Below are 21,529 nucleotides of genomic sequence, written 5' to 3'. Positions count from 1 at the left end.
TGCTACTTTTAATAGCTGTGCACTATTTGAAGCTGTATTTTTTCAATGTAATTGTCTGAAAGTATGTTTTATCTTTTCTTTTAAAAGGCAGACAGAGGGAATTGGATGAGGCTTTTCTAAACATGGTGGTGAAGGATCTGCAGCCCTTCACAATCAACATCAACACTTTTTGAAACTTTTTGATAATCGTATCCATCAAACCCAGATGATACACAATGCTACAGCTGATGCCACAGTGGAAGTGAAAAAATACATCAACGATCCGTATTTGCCCAGAACTCATGATCCACTAACTTACTGGAAAGAGAGAGCAGTAATCTTTCCTCATTTGTATGTCCTAGCTAAAAAATATCTTTGCATGCCAGCAACAAGTGTCCCTTGTGAGAGGATTTTTTCAAAGGCTGGAGAAATTATCTGTAAAAAAAGAAGTAGGCTAAGTCCTTCCACAGCAGAGAAATTAATATTTTTGAATAAAAATATCTAAAAAAGTGAGACATTGTGGCTTGATTTATTTGATTAATATTCATTTTGCAGGACCAACATAACATTATGCACAGTGAGGAGCCTATAGGTTACAAGATTCACATATTAGAAAAGTACAATAATAAAAAAAAAACACATTTTTTTTAATGGCTCATCAAGGTTGTTTCAGATCAACACCTGCAAGTGACCACAGGTGTCACCGTTGAGACGGGTGTCGGATTGATTCGAAGCCTCGTAACAATATGGACCATTTGGTTCAACTGTTTCATTGCTTCACGAAGCCTCGATCTGCCCATCACTAATTAACATTAACCGTGTTTCTCTTTCAGCAAAACACACACGTCGCCGTCTCACTACTTCGTCGCTCTCTTTACTTCCTTGTCCTTTGACCTCAAGTGTGAATGGCTCATACACAAACTTTCAGAAATAAAATATTCACAAAACATTTGTGTAACTCTTTCTTCCTATTCTTACAGGCATCTTTAAAGCATTTTCACATATATTATGACCCAAAAAATATTTAACATTTTAAATGCTCCTGAAGGACCCCCAACACGGCACGTTTTCTTTGTCTCCCTAATCAAACACACCTGATTCAACTCATCAGCTCATTATCACATGGGTTAATGAGCTGATGAGTTGAATCAGGTGTTTGATTAGGGAGACAAAGAAAACGTGCAGTATGGTGGGGTCCTTCAGGACAGGGTTGGGATACACTGCAGGAAACCATGAACATTACCCAATATACATTTCTCTCATTGAGCAAAATTATAACTTCATTCCTGGTCAATGAATCTTAACTTTTTAACCTTAAATTCTATTTATTAAACTATTAAATTTATTAAAACTTATATATCTTATAATAATGAATATATTTCAACAGGGTTACACAGAGAAAAAAGACTTGCAGATTATCAGTTTGATGTTCTTATTTCAACTGGAGGGACGAAATTTATGCCTGCTGGTAAATAAAACATTTACACAGATGATTCCATAAACTCCACTTTCCCTTTCCCTTTGAATTTCATGTAAATATTAAATTAAATGTTAATTCAATATTTCAAATATTTGCAATATTTCAATTTAGCTTTTATTTTGTTGTAAAAACCCTCGTTATCCAAGTGACTTTGTTCTAAATACTTGGAATATTTTATTTAATTTCAATAATTGTATAAATGATTTGTTTTTAAAACACTTATTATACAAGTGACTTTGTATTAAATTCTTGGAATTATTGATTTAATTTGTTTTGATACAAAATGTATTTAATTTTTGTTTGTTATAAAAACCCTACTTATCCAAGTCACTTTGTATGTAACACTATTTTTTTATTTTTTTACTTTGAATATTTTATTTTATCATTATTATATTAAATGTAAATATTTATTTTTGAATCAAATTTTTTTTGTATTTTAATGTAACTTTCCCACTGTTGTTTTCCCCATGTCTTTAGATTTTACCAAAGAGATAGTAAGAGAAGAGTTAGCCATCGGAATCATTGTAATCTTTGTAAACAGACGAACTCTAGAAGAGATGCAGGTGCCAGAAACCGGTGGTATTACCCGAAAGGGCATTCCAGGTTTTTTTGAAAAACTAGAGCAAGACAAGGGTACAGACTTATACACACATTTACCTTATCTCACTGATAATATACCATATACTGTATGCATTTTAAAAGAAACAAACTTTTTGCTTTCTGAACCATTTTTTACCTTTAGTCATATTCACTTTTTGTCTACAAATATACAATAGTCAAGTAAACCCACACACCACTTCATCTGTTCAGTTGTTTGTTGTGTTTTTCAGGCATTAAGCTAGAGAACATTGTCTACTACAAAGATGATGATACTCACTATTTTGTGATGACTGCAGAAAAGCAGAGCTTGATAACGAAACAAGTTATAAAGACGGTATGATACACAGTGAGACACACACATTCAAAGACTTTCAAAGAAAATATCTTATAGAAAAGCTAAACAGCCTAGAAACAGTTGAAAAGAGGTCATGATTTTATGTATGGTGATGCTTCATGCGTGTTTCAACTCGTTTCCAGCCTACACTTACAAATACATTTACCAATCATCACACTGTTGTCCAGATATCCTTGTCCTCCCTTGTCACTGTATACTCGCATGAAGCTCCGCAGACAGTTCCTATTTGTGTTCTTTAACAAATGCAACCTGTATATTGTTGTGCAAATGGAGTACAAAATAATGAAATAATGAAAGACTAACATTAAACCCTCCTTGTCTTGATCAATAACGTTCTCATTCTCAGGACTTACCTGATGTCAAGAACCTGCTCAAGCCTGAAAACATCGACAAGATTTCCCTGGAGACATATGCATTAGAAGCAGCCGATTTCTACACACAGTGCATGTTGCCAGTAGAGAAGACTGGTTGTGCAGTGAGCATTTTTGACTTCACCTGCTTGCACAAGGCAGATAAAGCATCCCTGGTGAAGGAGGAACGAGGGAAGAAGCTGCTCATCGGATTGGTGGGAGACTCTCTGATAGAGGTGTGTTATTAGCGTAGTGTATGAGTAAACAATCAGTTGATGTATTATTTATGACAACATTATGACATTTATTGATCGGTACATAGGCCCTGTTTACACCAATGCGTTTTCATTTTAAAAAGGAGTTTTAAAATGAAAATGATTCCGTATATACTGGCTTTTCTACTGTGTTTCAGAAACGATTTCCGTCCACACTAGACTACCGAAAAGGCATGTCACATGACCGTTCATGCACACTGGGCATGCGCGTACAAGTGTAAACAGTTGCCGATTGCTCTAATAATAGCTTGCCTCTTGCAGCTGCAGTATTATAAAATGCAGAGTTTAACTGCGCAATGGCTGCTAAATGGACCACAAACTCAGCAAAGCATGCAGTTCTGTCTCCATGTTATTGTTTACGCGGTTGTCAAGGCTGGTTTGTTACAGAGCCATAGAGAGCCCAAGTCCCTCACCTTCCGGTGGACCATGGGACCTTAATTCGGAAAAATATTGTGTGATATTCAATGGCGAGAGACAACAAATATTTTGATCTCGTTTGAATTGTGCCCTGAATTACACATGATGTTTGTCAATTTAAAAGATACATTTTAAAGTAAAAAAAAAGTCGCAGTTTGATGTAAAACTGTTGAGGTGTAAGTGACGTCATACCTTTTCTCTCAATGAATGAAGCTAACTTTACTGAAGATAACTTTACTGAAGCTAACTTTACTGAAGCTAACTTTACTGAAGCTAACTCTACTGAAGCTAACTTTACTGAAGCTAACTTTACTGAAGCTAACTCTACTGAAGCTAACTCTACTGAAGCTAACTTTATTGAAGCTAACTTTACTGAAGATAACTTTACTGAAGCTAACTTTACTGAAGCTAACTCCACTTAAGCTAACTCCACTGAAGCTAACTTTACTGAGGCTAACTCCACTGAAGCTAACTTTACTGAGGCTAACTCCACTGAAGCTAACTCTACTGAAGTTAACTTTACTGAAGCTAACTTTACTGAAGCTAACTTTACTGAAGCTAACTCTACTGAAGCTAACTCTACTGAAGCTAACTTTACTGAAGATAACTTTACTGAAGCTAACTTTACTGAAGCTAACTTTACTGAAGCTAACTCCACTGAAGCTAACTCCACTGAAGCTAACTTTACTGAGGCTAACTCCACTGAAGCTAACTTTACTGAGGCTAACTCCACTGAAGCTAACTCTACTGAAGCTAACTTTACTGAAGCTAACTTTACTGAAGCTAACTTTACTGAAGCTAACTCTACTGAAGCTAACTCTACTGAAGCTAACTTTACTGAAGCTAACTTTACTGAAGCTAACTCCACTGAAGCTAACTCCACTGAAGCTAACTTTACTGAGGCTAACTCCACTGAAGCTAACTCCACTGAAGCTAACTCCACTGAAGCTAACTTTACTGAAGCTAACTTTACTGAAGCTAACTCCACTGAATCTAACTCCAATGAATCTAACTCCACTGAAGCTAACTCCACTGAAGCTAACTTTACTGAAGCTAACTCCACTGAAGCTAACTCCACTGAAGCTAACTCCACTGAAGCTAACTCCACTGAAGCTAACTTTACTGAAGCTAACTCCACTGAATCTAACTCCAATGAATCTAACTCCACTGAAGCTAACTCCACTGAAGCTAACTTTACTGAAGCTAACTCCACTGAAGCTAACTTTACTGAAGCTAACTCCACTGAAGCTAACTCCACTGAATCTAACTCCAATGAATCTAACTCCACTGAAGCTAACTCCACTGAAGCTAACTTTACTGAAGCTAACTTTACTGAAGCTAACTCCACTGAATCTAACTCCAATAAATATAACTCCACTGAAGCTAACTCCACTGAAGCTAACTTTACTGAAGCTAACTCCACTGAAGCTAACTCCACTGAATCTAACTCCAATGAATCTAACTCCACTGAAACTAACTCCACTGAATCTAACTCCACTGAATCTAACTCCACTGAATCTATCTCCACTGAATCTAACTCCACTGAAGCTAACTCCACTGAAGCTAACTCCACTGAAGCTAACTCCACTGAAGCTAACTTTACTGAAGCTAACTCCACTGAAGCTAACTCCACTGAATCTAACTCCACTGAATCTAACTCCAATGAATCTAACTCCACTGAAACTAACTCCACTGAATCTAACTCCACTGAATCTAACTCCACTGAATCTAACTCCACTGAAGCTAACTCCACTGAATCTATCTCCACTGAATCTAACTCCACTGAATCTAACTCTACTGAAGCTAACTGAAACTAACTCCACTGAATCTAACTCCACTGAATCTAACTCCACTGAATCTAACTCCACTGAATCTATCTCCACTGAATCTAACTCCACTGAAGCTAACTCCACTGAATCTAACTCCACTGAAGCTAACTCCACTGAAGCTAACTTTACTGAAGCTAACTCCACTGAAGCTAACTCCACTGAATCTAACTCCACTGAATCTAACTCCAATGAATCTAACTCCACTGAATCTAACTCCACTGAATCTAACTCCACTGAATCTAACTCCACTGAAGCTAACTCCACTGAATCTATCTCCACTGAATCTAACTCCACTGAATCTAACTCTACTGAAGCTAACTGAAACTAACTCCACTGAATCTAACTCCACTGAAGCTAACTCCACTGAATCTAACTCCACTGAATCTAACTCCACTGAATCTAACTCCACTGAATCTAACTCCACTGAATCTAACTCCACTGAATCTAACTCTACTGAAGCTAACTCCACTGAATCTAACTCCACTGAATCTAACTCCACTGAAGCTAACTTTACTGAAGCTAACTCCACTGAATCTAACTCCAATGAATCTAACTCCACTGAAGCTAACTCCACTGAAGCTAACTTTACTGAAGCTAACTCCACTGAAGCTAACTCCACTGAATCTAACTCCACTGAATCTAACTCCACTGAATCTAACTCCACTGAATCTATCTCCACTGAATCTAACTCCACTGAATCTAACTCCACTGAATCTAACTCCACTGAATCTATCTCCACTGAATCTAACTCCACTGAATCTAACTCCACTGAATCTAACTCCACTGAATCTAACTCTACTGAAGCTAACTCCACTGAAACTAACTCCACTGAATCTAACTCCACTGAAGCTAACTCCACTGAAACTAACTCCACTGAATCTAACTCCACTGAATCTAACTCCACTGAAGCTAACTTTACTGAAGCTAACTCCACTGAATCTAACTCCAATGAATCTAACTCCACTGAAGCTAACTCCACTGAAGCTAACTTTACTGAATCTAACTCCACTGAAGCTAACTCCACTGAATCTAACTCCACTGAATCTAACTCCACTGAATCTAACTCCACTGAATCTATCTCCACTGAATCTAACTCCACTGAATCTAACTCCACTGAATCTAACTCCACTGAATCTAACTCCACTGAATCTAACTCTACTGAAGCTAACTCCACTGAAACTAACTCCACTGAATCTAACTCCACTGAATCTAACTCCACTGAAGCTAACTCCACTGAAACTAACTCCACTGAATCTAACTCCACTGAATCTAACTCCACTGAATCTAACTCCACTGAATCTAACTCTACTGAAGCTAACTCCACTGAAACTAACTCTACTGAATCTAACTCCACTGAATCTAACTCCACTGAATCTAACTCCACTGAATCTATCTCCACTGAATCTAACTCCACTGAATCTAACTCCACTGAATCTAACTCCACTGAATCTAACTCCACTGAATCTAACTCCACTGAATCTAACTCCACTGAAGCTAACTCCACTGAATCTAACTCCACTGAATCTAACTCTACTGAAGCTAACTCCACTGAAACTAACTCCACTGAATCTAACTCCACTGAATCTAACTCCACTGAATCTAACTCCACTGAATCTAACTCTACTGAAGCTAACTCCACTGAAACTAACTCCACTGAATCTAACTCCACTGAATCTAACTCCACTGAAGCTAACTTTACTGAAGCTAACTCCACTGAATCTAACTCCAATGAATCTAACTCCACTGAAGCTAACTCCACTGAAGCTAACTTTACTGAAGCTAACTCCACTGAAGCTAACTCCACTGAATCTAACTCCACTGAATCTATCTCCACTGAATCTAACTCCACTTAATCTAACTCTACTGAAGCTAACTGAAACTAACTCCACTGAATCTAACTCCACTGAATCTAACTCCACTGAATCTAACTCCACTGAATCTAACTCCACTGAATCTAACTCCACTGAAGCTAACTCCACTGAAACTAACTCCACTGAATCTAACTCCACTGAATCTAACTCTACTGAATCTAACTCCACTGAAACTAACTCCACTGAATCTAACTCCACTGAATCTAACTCCACTGAATCTAACTCCACTGAAGCTAACTTTACTGAAGCTAACTCCACTGAATCTAACTCCAATGAATCTAACTCCACTGAAGCTAACTCCACTGAAGCTAACTCCACTGAATCTAACTCCACTGAATCTAACTCCACTGAAGCTAACTCCACTGAAGCTAACTCCACTGAAGCTAACTTTACTGAAGCTAACTCCACTGAAGCTAACTCCACTGAATCTAACTCCACTGAATCTAACTCCACTGAAGCTAACTCCACTGAATCTAACTCCACTGAATCTAACTCCACTGAAGCTATCTCCACTGAATCTAACTCCACTGAATCTAACTCCACTGAAGCTAACTCCACTGAATCTAACTCCACTGAATCTAACTCCACTGAAGCTAACTCCACTGAATCTAACTCCACTGAATCTAACTCCACTGAATCTAACTCCACTGAATCTAACTCCACTGAAGCTAACTCCACTGAATCTAACTCCACTGAATCTAACTCCACTGAAGCTAACTCCACTGAATCTAACTCCACTGAATCTAACTCCACTGAATCTATCTCCACTGAAGCTAACTCCACTGAAGCTAACTTTACTGAAGCTAACTCCACTGAATCTAACTCCACTGAATCTAACTCCACTGAATCTAACTCCACTGAATCTAACTCCACTGAAGCTAACTCCACTGAATCTAACTCCACTGAAGCTAACTCCACTGAAGCTAACTCCACTGAATCTAACTCCACTGAATCTAACTCCACTGAATATAACTCCACTGAATCTAACTCCACTGAATCTAACTCCACTGAAGCTAACTCCACTGAATCTAACTCCACTGAATCTAACTCCACTGAAGCTAACTCCACTGAATCTAACTCCACTGAATCTAACTCCACTGAATCTAACTCCACTGAATCTATCTCCACTGAATCTAACTCCACTGAATCTAACTCCACTGAATCTAACTCCACTGAATCTAACTCTACTGAAGCTAACTCCACTGAAACTAACTCCACTGAATCTAACTCCACTGAATCTAACTCCACTGAAGCTAACTCCACTGAATCTAACTCCACTGAATCTAACTCCACTGAATCTAACTCCACTGAAGCTAACTCCACTGAAACTAACTCCACTGAATCTAACTCCACTGAATCTAACTCCACTGAATCTATCTCCACTGAATCTAACTCCACTGAATCTAACTCTACTGAAGCTAACTCCACTGAAACTAACTCCACTGAATCTAACTCCACTGAAACTAACTCCACTGAAGCTAACTCCACTGAATCTAACTCCACTGAATCTAACTCCACTGAATCTAACTCCACTGAATCTAACTCCACTGAATCTAACTCCACTGAAGCTAACTCCACTGAAACTAACTCCACTGAATCTAACTCCACTGAATCTAACTCCACTGAAGCTAACTCCACTGAATCTAACTCCACTGAATCTAACTCCACTGAATCTATCTCCACTGAATCTAACTCCACTGAATCTAACTCTACTGAAGCTAACTCCACTGAAACTAACTCCACTGAATCTAACTCCACTGAATCTAACTCCACTGAAGCTAACTCCACTGAATCTAACTCCACTGAATCTAACTCCACTGAATCTATCTCCACTGAATCTAACTCCACTGAATCTAACTCCACTGAATCTAACTCCACTGAATCTATCTCCACTGAATCTAACTCCACTGAATCTAACTCCACTGAATCTAACTCCACTGAATCTTACTCCACTGAAGCTAACTCCACTGAAACTAACTCCACTGAAACTAACTCCACTGAATCTAACTCCACTGAATCTAACTCCACTGAATCTAACTCCACTGAAGCTAACTCCACTGAAACTAACTCCACTGAATCTAACTCCACTGAATCTAACTCCACTGAATCTAACTCCACTGAAGCTAACTCCACTGAATCTAACTCCACTGAATCTAACTCCACTGAATCTAACTCCACTGAATCTAACTCCACTGAATCTAACTCCACTGAATCTAACTCCACTGAATCTAACTCCACTGAAGCTAACTCCACTGAAGCTAACTCCACTGAAGCTAACTTTACTGAAGCCTGAAGCTAACTTTACTGAAGCTAACGTCTGTCATGTTTTCTATAGTCTTACGTTATAATCGTAACGTTACGCCGTGATGCCGGAGTGTGTTGGACTGCACACACACGAGCAACGGTGACGTATAGTGCGAGACGAGAGATGTAGTTCATTGAGCGATTTTCACATAAAACTAAATGTTACTCTTCTGTTTTATGACAAACTGCGACTTTCATAATTATCTTTTGGAGGCCTGTGATGTACTATGTGTTCAAGAAACTTTTTTTACCAAAACAGGATTTAGAGGGTCTAAATTCCCTGCATAAAGACTTATGGGGCGGGTGAATCTACTACTGACCTGAGTACCAGGATTGTGGTGATAAAAACTTTTACACCACAATCCTTTTAAACATTTACACACCCTATGAGTGTTCTCAAAAAATGAAGAGGAATATCTTAATAGGCTGGCTTGTGTTATGTCTTTCATTCAAGATAATGCTTCCATGTGCTTCTTTATTGTGGGTGACATGAATGCAGATGTCTCTGATGACAGCGCTTTATTTGTCAAGCATTTAATGCAGTTCTGTTATGATAATGGTCTAATTCTTTCTAGAAAAGTGCTCTTGCCTGATAGTAGCTACTCCTACATCAGTGAGGCATGGCACACGACTTCATGGCTAGATCACTGTATTTGCCGTGATGCGCATGATTCTATAGAGGCCATAAAAATTAACTATGAATTTGCCACTACTGATCATGTGCCTTTCTCTCTATCTGTAAGTCTAGGCAATCGACCTGCTTTTGTGTCTGTAGATAACATGTGTGGGGGGAAAATAGATTGGTCTAATATGAATGAGAAGGACCTTAAAGAATATTATATCCAGTCTGATATCCTGTTGAATAACATTCGATTGCCTAAAGATTCTACGGTATGTTCTGATATTAATTGCAAGAACCCTCAACATGGTATTGAGCTGGGCACCCTGTATGAGAATATTGTGAAGTCCCTCCTTGTTTCGAGTACTTGTTTCTTGGCCCCTGTATAAGACACACAGATTGTACAAAGTCAAGCCAGGTTGGAATAGCTATGTGGAAGAGACACATGCTGAGGCAAGAAGAGCCTTCAAAGCATGGGATGAGTCAGGCAGACATAAATGGGGTCCCTTATTCGAATACAAGAAACAGGCAAATGCAAAGTTTAAATATGCTCTACGTTTCATTAAGAGGAAGGAAAAATACAAAGAGGTCGGACTCTCTGGCAAGGAAGCTGCAATATAATAGTCCTATTGATTTCTGGAAAGAAATCAAAAGTATGAATAATTGTAAAACATCGTTACCAACTAATATTGATGGTGTTAATGGCTCTGAATAAATTACTCAGTTGTGGCAGAAACATTACTATGAGCTGTTTAACTGTGTTAAAAGTAAGTCTTTTACGATGGGTGACGATAGTAATGAAGATACAACTGTTCTACCTCAAGAAATATATGATGCAATTATGATGCTAAAGGATAATAAGGCTTGCGGTATGGATGAGATATCTGCGGAGCATTTGAAATTTGCAAGTAGAAAACTCTGTTCCCTAATTGCTATTTGTTTTACTGGGCTGTTAGTCCATGGTATTTTACCTGATTCTATTTTATCTGTCACATTAGTGCCTATCATTAAAGAAAAAGCTGGTAAGATTACTAGCGTGGATAATTACAGGCCTATAGCTTTAGCCAGTATTTTATCCAAAGTCTTGGAGAGGATTATAGTGAATAGGCTGGAACATTTTGTCCTGACCTCTGACAATCAGTTTGGTTTCAAACCTAAACATTGCACTGATATGTGTATTTTTGCCCTAAAGGAGGTTTTAGATTTGTATAACAGGCATAATTCCGCAATTTTTTTGTGTTTTATTGATGCCTCTAAAGCCTTTGATAGGGTAAATCATGAGAAGCTATTCTACAAATTGTACAACAGAGGGGCTCCCAAATATCTAGTGAGAATCTTGGCCTTTTGGTATGCTCATCAGTCAATGTATGTGAAGTGGGGTAACTCTATGTCTGCCTCATTTAATATAAGTAATGGAGTTAGGCAGGGAAGCATTTTGTCTCCCTTTCTCTTTAATATTTATATGGATTCAACAGCTACTAAGGGTATGTTCCCAATATGGCTAGGACTTTGATATTACGTTCAACTCTAAGAAGAGTAATATAATGATTGCTAGAAGCAGGGAGGACAGTAAACTCTCATTTCCTGCTTTTTATCTGTCTGGTACTTTACTTAAAGTGTGTGATGAGGTCAAGTACTTAGGACACTATATAACTGATGACCTGTCTGATGATAGGGACATTCATAGACAGTATGTTGTATGCACAAGCTAATATGCTGAATCGCAAATTTAGTATGTGTTCACTTTCTGTGAAAAAAAAAGCAGTATGCAGAAACTCAAGGTGGCATATAATGATGGTTCGAGGCTGCTGCTTAAATTGTCACGAGGGGGCAGTGCGAGCCAAATGTGTGTAAGTGTTAATGTATTCACGTGTCCTGCTGTACTCAGGAATCTCATGTACAGATGTATGTGTAGACTAGCAGAGTCATATAACAGCATCATCGCTAGTGAACCCTGCATTGAGTGCAGTTAGGTTCACATCGGGATTGTGGAATCACTGGCGTTTTAGTCTATATACTAAAATTTGAACACTCTTTTTGTGTATTGTGGAATTTTGACTGTGTAGTCATTTAAAAAAAAAAAAAAAAAAAAAAATTCTATTTGTATGTGCTTTATCTTGTATAGTGCTATGGACCATTTTATATGTATGTCCTGAATAAAGAAATTATGATATCTTTTAAATTGACAAACATCATATGTGTAATTCAGGGCACAGTTCAGACGGAATAAAAAGATAAGTTGTCTCTCGCCATTGACTACCATACATATTTTTTCCGAAATAAGGTCCCATGAGCCGGAAGCGGAGGGGCGGGACTTAGGCTCTCTATTGAGAGAGATGGCTCTGGAGTGCGTTTCCCAAAAGCATTGTAACAATAGCAACTAACGGTCTCTGCAATCAACTTAAATGTACAATGCTTTTGGGAAATGCAGCCCTGGTCTGTTATTGTCATGTTCTGGTAGCTTAATGTGGGCATCCATACCTTGGCTAGCCATACCAAACGCAACCCCAGAGTTTTCAAACTAAAACAGGGTCTGCAGCGTTTTCGGAAGTCTCCGTTTTCTAGGGTCGAAAACTACACGCGACGCCACAACGCGATAAAAAGCGTCTTTTCCATGTTAATCTGAGTTTTTGCCCTAACCAGCCGCGACGGCGACACGCGAAGATTCTATTTTAGAAACGGTTTCTATTTTTCTGCGACATCGCGCTGGAACAACAAACACAAAGTGTGGGAATGATAATATCAGGCGCTGTTTATGTGCTTTATTTAATGTTAAAAGCGTGTCATCTGACTTTGAATATCATTTAGTGCTCCAACTTTGTACAGTAGCTGTAAAAGCAACAATGGATACTTGGATAATATATATTTTTCCCCACATTAATTTCTCACATGTCTAGTACAATTATGTGGTTTTGTTTTATTAATACAGTGTATACATTTTTCTTGATTTACCCCGAAAGAATGTTAGTGAAATGTGACAACATGCCCCGTAGGTGGGGTACATTGTAACATGTGAGGGGCACATTGTAACATCACCATATGACATCTTAAATTGCTATCTGATCTAATAAAAAAATATATACAAGTCAAACCAAAATATTTTCTCAATAAAATACAATGATTAACTTTTTCATATAAAATAATGCCATTTTTTAAAAATTAACAAATTTTTGAGTTTGACAACAAACACACCGTAAAACACAGCTATACAGCATAGTTCAAAACAAAATAATAATTAATAATTTCTGAACATTGACTCTCTGTCTTTATTTACATGTTTCTCATGTTTCCTCAATAGAACTCAATAGAAAAGGTATAGAATATAACACCCTATTTCTAATAGGGGCACATTGTAATGCAGTGTTACAACATGCCCCAGCTGCACAACTGGGATTTAAACCCTGCTAGTGTCTTCTACTGGTTAGCGAAGCTGCGAAACATTAAAGAACTATCTCAACTATTAAATAAAAGATGGGAAATTAAAATAATATCAGATTTGTCTCATTTTAAATAAACACAAAAATAGAGATGAAAAATTAACTAAAGTAAGAAATTTACTTCTGCTATGGTTAAATAAATGTTCAGTGATATCTTACAAAGATTTCTGATTTTTGGCGCAATTTTTTCTCTATATAGGCTAGTGTTTATATGGGAACTAGTAAATACACAAAGTTTTGTCATGCTGGCATGTGTGGAAGTATTTAAAACAAGTGTGTTACAACTAGCCCTGCGTTACTTTGTGCCCCACTCTCCCCTACAACACATTAGGGCTTTTCACACTTGAAATAGTTAACCCTGGGTCATTCTAAACCCCGGGTAAACGGAATCCCGTGTTAACTTGCTTCATGTTTCACACTGCTCATAATTTGCCTGGAGTTTTAATTAATCCTGTTGTTACGGGCGGACGGACACCACCCATAACAGAACCCCCCACCCCGAAATGGTGACCTGTCGCCATACTCTAAACATGGAAAATACTTATTTCTACTCGAGCCTTCTGTGTTCAGCTTCCATGTATCTATATAGGCCTATGGAAAAAAATCTAAAACATTACACAGGAATATAGTTCCAAAGTGGTGTATAAGGTCAACTCATAGGCAATACACAATTATGTGTAAAAAAGAAAAGACAAAACATCGTTAGAGATTTATATTAGATTAGCACGCTCAACAAATTAAAGCAAATCTCGGAGTAAATAACGAGTAGGCTACATATACGAATATATATATTATTTTTACAAGAAAATTATCACTATTAAGCCTCCACCCTAGACAACGCATCTGCGACAATATTGTCTACTCCTCGGATATGTACAATTTGGAGGTTAAACGGTTGAAGCAACAGACTCCAGCGCATTAACCTACTTTTCATAAAGTGACGTTTCACACTTTACATTCCTAGCAGCACGTGACCGGTTTACATAAAGACTTTAGCATTGCACATAGCATTTAGTCTGAATTAACTTTTAGAACTATAAAGGTAAGCTACAAAGGTAACTACTGAGCTTTGTGCGTAACGAAGCTCAGTGCAAGTAGTCCATTGAAATTTTAATGTAAGCACTATTTTATCAATAGGTACAATTAAAACAGTATATGTAACGGGTCTTTGGGACCTGCTAGAAAATATGAATGTAATTAATATTAGCTATAAGTTGAATAGGTAGCTAAACCAATATAGGCTAGTTAAATCACAGAAGTCTAGATTCGGCTACAGGAGCTGGTAGTCAGAAATAACAAAGAAACATGAATTTAAATTTAGTACAGGTACCATGTATTTAAAAGTGATTAAACAAAATATTTACAAATAAAAATAATGAAAATAGAAAAAGAACCCTGAATATTTACAGACTGCAGTTGAACCGGTTAATAGTTAAGTGCACTTTGTGGTTATTGTTCAAGTAAGATATGATAATAGCAAACACCACATACACGAAACAAAAAGAAAAAAAAACTGTCCCAGCGATGTTTGGTTTCTTCAAGACTAATGTTAATGTTAATGTTCAGTGCTGCTAATTTAAGATGTTAACCTCCAGCACATAGTTCATTTATTCAGATAACTCACCAGTTCCTCTATAAACTGATGGCGGCGACGGATTCCCAGCAGCCAGTAAGTTGTTCTAAAAAAAGTTACAATGATCTGCTTAACTCAAAAGCATAAATCGAGCACAAGAGTGAATAGTTTGTAAGACACACACCTGTCCACAGCTGTCGATCGGCTTCCCCACACTTCTGAATGAGGAAGGCCCTGTCCCAATACCCGAACTTGCGCCCTGGTGCCCCTCAATGCGCGTTCTCGCTAAGGGGTGCAAGACCGTAGGGTGTCCCGATTCTCTAATGGTGTTCTCCAGGGGTGCTCATCAGCGCACTTAATGCACCCCTTTCGCAAGTGCGCATCAGAACTCACTTTGCTTTAGGGTATTACCCAGAATCCTTGCAGTGTCGTGATGTTCCGAACGAGATATATCCAGCTGCAGACCCGCAGCACAGCACCACCAGTTTCAGAACCCCAGCGCCAGAACCGGAAGTGAGGGGCGGAGTTATTGACAATGAGACAAGCAATACAAGTCTACAATAACTAAAAATTTATTCAATACATATATTCCTTCTGGAGATGCCCGAATGTTTTGTTCAAATATTTGACTTGCTGTATCCACATTATAATAGATATATGATCTACAGATGTACACTACTCTGCATTGTGAAAAGCCAGTGTCAAGGTCCAGCACACTTCTGAATGATTGGTGCCAGTTTTCATAATTAATTTAACAATGGTATGTGTCACTTTACAATAGTTTGTGGCATTTTCTCTCATGCTAGTTTACAATTATTTGAAATACCTGATTGGTAAGTGTCAATTTGTGGTGCACAAATCACATACTCCTGCTTGTAGTAGGCTACCACTTTAATAAGAACATTTTACTAAAATAGCTAAATAGTTTTTATATTATTGTATAGTTACAAATGACAGCTTAACTGTCATACAAATATAAATAAATGTGTTATCATAACAACTGTATTTACAATATGTAGGTAACCATTGTCAAAATTATTATAAAAAAAGAACCATAGTAGCCTAAATATAAATGCATACAACGGACCACGATATAAAAAATATGGTGAAGCCCAATGTTTCTGTACCTTAATGTATAACATACGTATAAAGTATGACGTTTCGTGTGTAATAAAAGCATACCGTTTCGTGTCTAAGCAAATTACGCTCTAAAACGTTAGGTGGCGTTACTCGGTTTAGAACGTAAGCTCCGCCCCTCACTTCCGGTTCTGGCGCTGGTGTTAGAACGTAAGCTCCGCCCCTTACTTCCGGTTCTGGCGCTGGGGTTCTGAAAACTGGTGGTGCTGCGGGTCTGCAACTGGATACTATAGTTCCGAACAGCTAACCAATGGGGGAGCAAAACGGTTGCTAACTAAAATCTCAAGCTGCGTCAATAGCAGAGGAGAAAGACTGCGAAATTACTACTGTTATTGTGTCACGAAATGTAGTTTTAATAGTTTTTCAGTTGAGAATGTAGTTTTTAAAGCTCAAATATGTTATTAATTTATACAGATAGCTCCTATTTTAAATTTTGATCTGACATTTTCGGAGTTGTGAGATCAGGCGATCACCGGGCATTCAGCGCTCATGTATCCCACCTAGAAGCCTTTACCTCGGCTAGTCCTTCTGACGTTTGCCGCTGGCTGATGTCTCTAGTCTAATGGTTAAACATGAGATATCATTTTTCTTGTGTAGGCTATATCTAACGGGTAATTTGTTCCCTGGCAAAACGTTTTGGCTATTTATCTTTAACGTTGTAGCCTGCAGACTTATGTTTGTCTGAATCGTTTAACTTACTTTATTTCTTGACTTGTATAGCTTCTAAAACCTTTTAGGTGGCCAGTGCCATGTTTGCTCTCCTTTTATTAAAAAAAATTTGTATTAAGCTTCAACACAAACAAACAAGGTACATTAACAAATCTCTGAATATAACAGCAGTTGGTTGAGCATAGGTTGAGCATAGCTATTTACAAAGAACAGAAAACTCACAATAAAACAATCAAATAATTAAATAAAAGAAATACAAAAATAAATATAAATTAAAAGGGTCTTTTAAATTAATTTAAACAAATCCAAAAGAGACATCAATTTAAAGGCTTTCTGATTTTTTTACAAATTGTAAAGATTTGCACAAGAGTTTAACCTCATTCATCCACTGATTAAAGTTGGGTTTAGATTTAAACCATCTGCATTTATGAATGAAAAACTTTCCAAAACTTAACAAGAAATTAATAATTAAATCACAATCTTGGTTTTCCAGACAAACACCAAACCTAATCAACTTCACCGTATGTTTGCTCTCCTGATCACAACAGAAGTGACGTGTGCAAAACTGTTCTGCTCTTCACAGCTTCGGCCCCTTGCGCACTTAATCTGCTAAGTGCACTTTCAACAAGTGTCCACTTCGAGGAAGACCTTAGGGCGTAGTGTGGATTTTGGGACAGGGCCGAAGACGCCGCAGTCCAGTTAAACACTCGTGCTCAAATGCGTGATTGGCTAAGCACAGTCACATGACTGGGGTTATGTGAGGTCGCAGGGCACGTACTCCGCACAGGAAAATTAAAGGGATGGGGACCTGTGGTGGCAATTTTATGATATTCATTGATCTTTAGTAAAATATGGATGATTCAAAGAATGTCACATGTGTGTCTCTCACTTGTAGTGAGAGAAGATTCTGTTTATGGAGGCAGAAGGGAGAGACACTCCAGAGAACAGACGAACGAGGACCTCTGACCTAGATGTCAGAAGGCCATTTGGTGAAGGGGGGCTTAGTGGGCAACTAGTGACGATTCTAAACTAGTGTTATGGCTTCCTTGTCTATGGAAAACTACTGGATGGAAAACTACTGGATGGAAAACTACTGGATGGAAAACTACTGGATGGAAAACTACTGGGAGGAAGGCTTTGGGTGGAAGAAGGCCTTGAAACTAAGATAAAAGCTAGTTCAGTCTGTCTGGGGGTGTGTCACTCTTCTGCACAGGGTAACAACTGTGTATTAGACTGCTCCTATTCTTACAAGAATAAATACTTCTATTTTTATAATTTGACTCTGAGTGTCTCTTACGCAGTGATGTTTGTTTGATTAATTTTTGCCACAACAGACCAATATACAAACATTTAATATATATTGACAGATTTTAACCTGGGTTACATATAGAGAACATAATATTACCTGTCATATTAGCATTGGCCATCAAATCTAATTATAGATATCATAATAGATGGACTAAAAGATATTAAAACATTTTATTTTATTATTTTATTGCAGCCGTATTGGCCTCTTGGGACTGGCATTGGTATTGGTTTCCTGTCTGTGTTTGACACGGTATGTATGGTCAGTGATTGGAGAAAAGGTGTGCCAGACCAGCAAGTGATTGAGGAGAGGTACTGAATTTTTACAACATTTATTATGTTACAAAACATTTCTATTTCAGAAAAATGCTGTTTGTTTGTTTTTTTACTTTGTATTCATCAAAAAATCCTGAAAAGAAAATGCATCACGATATCCACTAAAATATGAAGCAGAACAGGTTATAACATTGATGATAATTATAATTTTTTCTTGAGCAGCAAATCATCATATTATACTGATTTCTGAAGGATCATGTGACACTGAAGACTGGAGTAATGATGCTGAAAATTCAGCTTTGATCACAGGAACATAATATATCACAACATTGTTGTTTTACTGTATTTTTGATCAAATAAATGCAGCCTTGATGAGCAGAAGAGACTTCTGTTAAAAACTCACATTTCTTACCATCCCCAAACTTTGAATGGTAGTCTATGTATAAATATAAAATGCAATTTAAATAGTGCAGTAATGCATTATGCTGTGTATGTCTTCTACAGGGAGAGGGTGTATAAGTTACTCTGTGAAATGAAGGAAAATAACACCACCAAGAGCTGCAATGCCTACTACTTCGATTTATCCAAGCGTTGCCCAAACCTCAACCTGCCAGGTCAAACACACACTCCTATACACAAACTTACACACATGCAAAAGCAAAAGCACCTAGCAATGATTAGTAATTAATGAAAGGGTTTTTTATCATCAGAGAGCTTTATTCAAGTCTGTTTGCGTTCAATTTAATGGTCAAGCAACTGTATGAAGTAGAGGATGATGAGATTGTAAACCCAACAGAAGAAACCCATCATAACAATTAAACCTAAAAAGTTAAATGGCAGTTACTATACTTATATATAGGCTAACTTTAAAGTGCCCCTATTATACATTTCAGAAAATGACCTTTCATGTAGTGTGTAACATAGCTAAGTGAATGAAAATATCCTGCAAAGTTTTAAATCTGAAAGTGCACCGTATATAAAGTTATTGCCTTTCAAAAGTAAGAGTCGACTCTGAGTCAATGAAATGAATAGTTTTTAAAATGAGTCATAAGCCGTTTCGTTGTGACGTTAAGACGAAACATTATAGCACATTGCCCGCACACTTATTGCGCGCACAGACACCGGGGAAAACTTGAACCATAAACGCTGCAGCTGATTCCTGGATACTGGACAGCATCATGTCGAGAAGACTCTGTGCTCTAAAATGTGAAGGTAAAGCCATGTTTTTTGGCCTTTGATGCATGTAAACCTGTTAGACTCCAAAACCACATTAGGAAACTTTAAAATAGCATAATAGGGGCACTTTAACTTGTATACACAAACTCTTACATATATACACTATACATATGTATATGTAACTTGTATACTTTAACTTATAACATACTGAAGATGTTTTTAATGTTTTAATTTAGTATATTTTGGGGGGGAAAGATAAAATAAAAATTTCCAAGAATTACACATCCAAAAACCACTTACAGTACTTTTCTGTAAGTTGTGGTTTTGTTTAGTAACTGGATATTACCCACTAATGCCATCATTGTACTGTGGTACTGTCACAGTACTTTTTGCAAGGCTGTAGTTGTGTTTGATCACATTGTGTGTTTCTTTATAGACTGAATGTTCATATTTGTTTTATTGTTTCTTTCACAGAGCCGGTCCCCAAACCTGAGATAACAGTGAAGACTGATAACTCTGGTGTTGTGAATTTGATATGCAAGTACAATGAAACAATCATCTGGAGGGATTCTGCTGGAGAAACACTGATGGGTTCGGCAATCTGTCCAAAAGGAGAGTCCATTACTGTTAAAAAAAAAGGCAATCCTGAAATCTTCTACACCTGTACACTACAGAACGCAGTGAGTGAGAAGACCAGTGATCCGGTCTATGAGAGAGATCTGTTTAAAGGTGAGACGCTGGAGGGATATTAACCACATAAATCTGAAAGTAACTAGATAAACATGCATAATATGTTTATCTTTAGATTATGCCATAAACCAGTAATGCAAGAAATAATTTAATAACCTTACTATGATCATTTAAATATGCGTTCCAGGAATTGGATTTATATATTTTTTTAAATGTCCCTGATTAGAATCAAACAAAGGATGTGTCGTTGCAGCTGTCATTCCTTTAGTCACTATTGTACGGGACATGTGAAGTTATTCCACAAATTGACGCATATCTTCTTGTCTTGTATGCCCAACACGAAGTCCATAGTTCCTTTACCACTGTTTACTCTTCCAAGTCAATTAAGAAACACATTTATTACGTACAGCATAATCCCCTTGCGCAGCAATGTCTTCTCAATTTTTTTGTATAGAGACTATACTTGTGAACCAATTTATGCTATATTATGACAAACGGTCAAAAGCTTTGTGTTCTCTCACTGTCCGTCTGCACCATAGACTGTAAAAAAAGATGGACGACGCCCCTTCGCTCTCTTCCATTGGTGAGAAGTGAAGCCGTCATTGTCCCAATATGGGGTTGACATCTTGGGACTTGAGTCTGAGCAGTAGCGATCTCGGCTCCAGAGCAAGGGGATAATCCATCCGCCGGAAACTGAAGCCTCCCCGGGCGCCGCCATTGTAGCAGACAATCCCCTGCTGTTAGCATCCCATTGACTCCCATTCATTTTGGCGTCACTTTGACAGCGAATAACTTTACATCTGAGGCGTTTAAAGACTCCATTTGTCCATTATTTATTTCTAAAGTAACATGACAATGTATAAAAGGCTCCATTACCTTGTATCTTACGTTATGGCCCCTGTAGAAGCCGTTTTTGTAACGATTTTCTAACGATTGCGTCATAACCACTCTGTCGCACAGTCGAGAAATTGCCGTATAGAAAGGCGCAAGCAATCAGGGGCACGTGGAGGCATAAAGTCAGATAAAGTGAAGGGAGTAACCCACAGAGAGAGATAAAGTTGCTCCCGCTGCTAGCTCATGGACAGCTAATGCTCACGCTCTCCGTCTCTGCGAGATTCAGAAGGGAATGATTCAGATTTCTCTCGGCACAGCGACTAGAAGACTGACAGCTGTCAGACAGACTCACG

General features: G+C 37.9%; 1 protein-coding gene across 2 annotated transcripts in view; it reads left to right on the top strand.

Moving 5' to 3' along the window:
- LOC307000975 (F-actin-monooxygenase mical1-like) overlaps positions 1 to 21,529 on the top strand; it is a 154,512-nt gene that overhangs the window by 129,742 nt on the left and 3,241 nt on the right. The window contains exons 13-19 of one of the 2 annotated variants that reach the window (XM_079617018.1): positions 1,367 to 1,447; positions 1,937 to 2,062; positions 2,290 to 2,393; positions 2,761 to 3,000; positions 18,397 to 18,512; positions 18,981 to 19,090; positions 20,127 to 20,381. In XM_079617018.1, coding sequence (XP_079473144.1) covers positions 1,367 to 1,447; positions 1,937 to 2,062; positions 2,290 to 2,393; positions 2,761 to 3,000; positions 18,397 to 18,512; positions 18,981 to 19,090; positions 20,127 to 20,381 — 1,032 coding nt within the window. Of the gene's footprint in view, positions 1 to 1,366; positions 1,448 to 1,936; positions 2,093 to 2,289; positions 2,394 to 2,760; positions 3,001 to 18,396; positions 18,513 to 18,980; positions 19,091 to 20,126; positions 20,382 to 21,529 lie in introns of both variants that reach the window. The other variant, XM_079617017.1, reaches the window with a different exon arrangement.

Source organism: Phoxinus phoxinus, assembly GCF_949152265.1.
Source record: "Phoxinus phoxinus genome assembly, chromosome: 6".
NCBI classification, from domain to species: Eukaryota; Metazoa; Chordata; class Actinopteri; order Cypriniformes; family Leuciscidae; genus Phoxinus; species Phoxinus phoxinus.
This window is presented reverse-complemented; position numbering and strand designations above follow the sequence as displayed.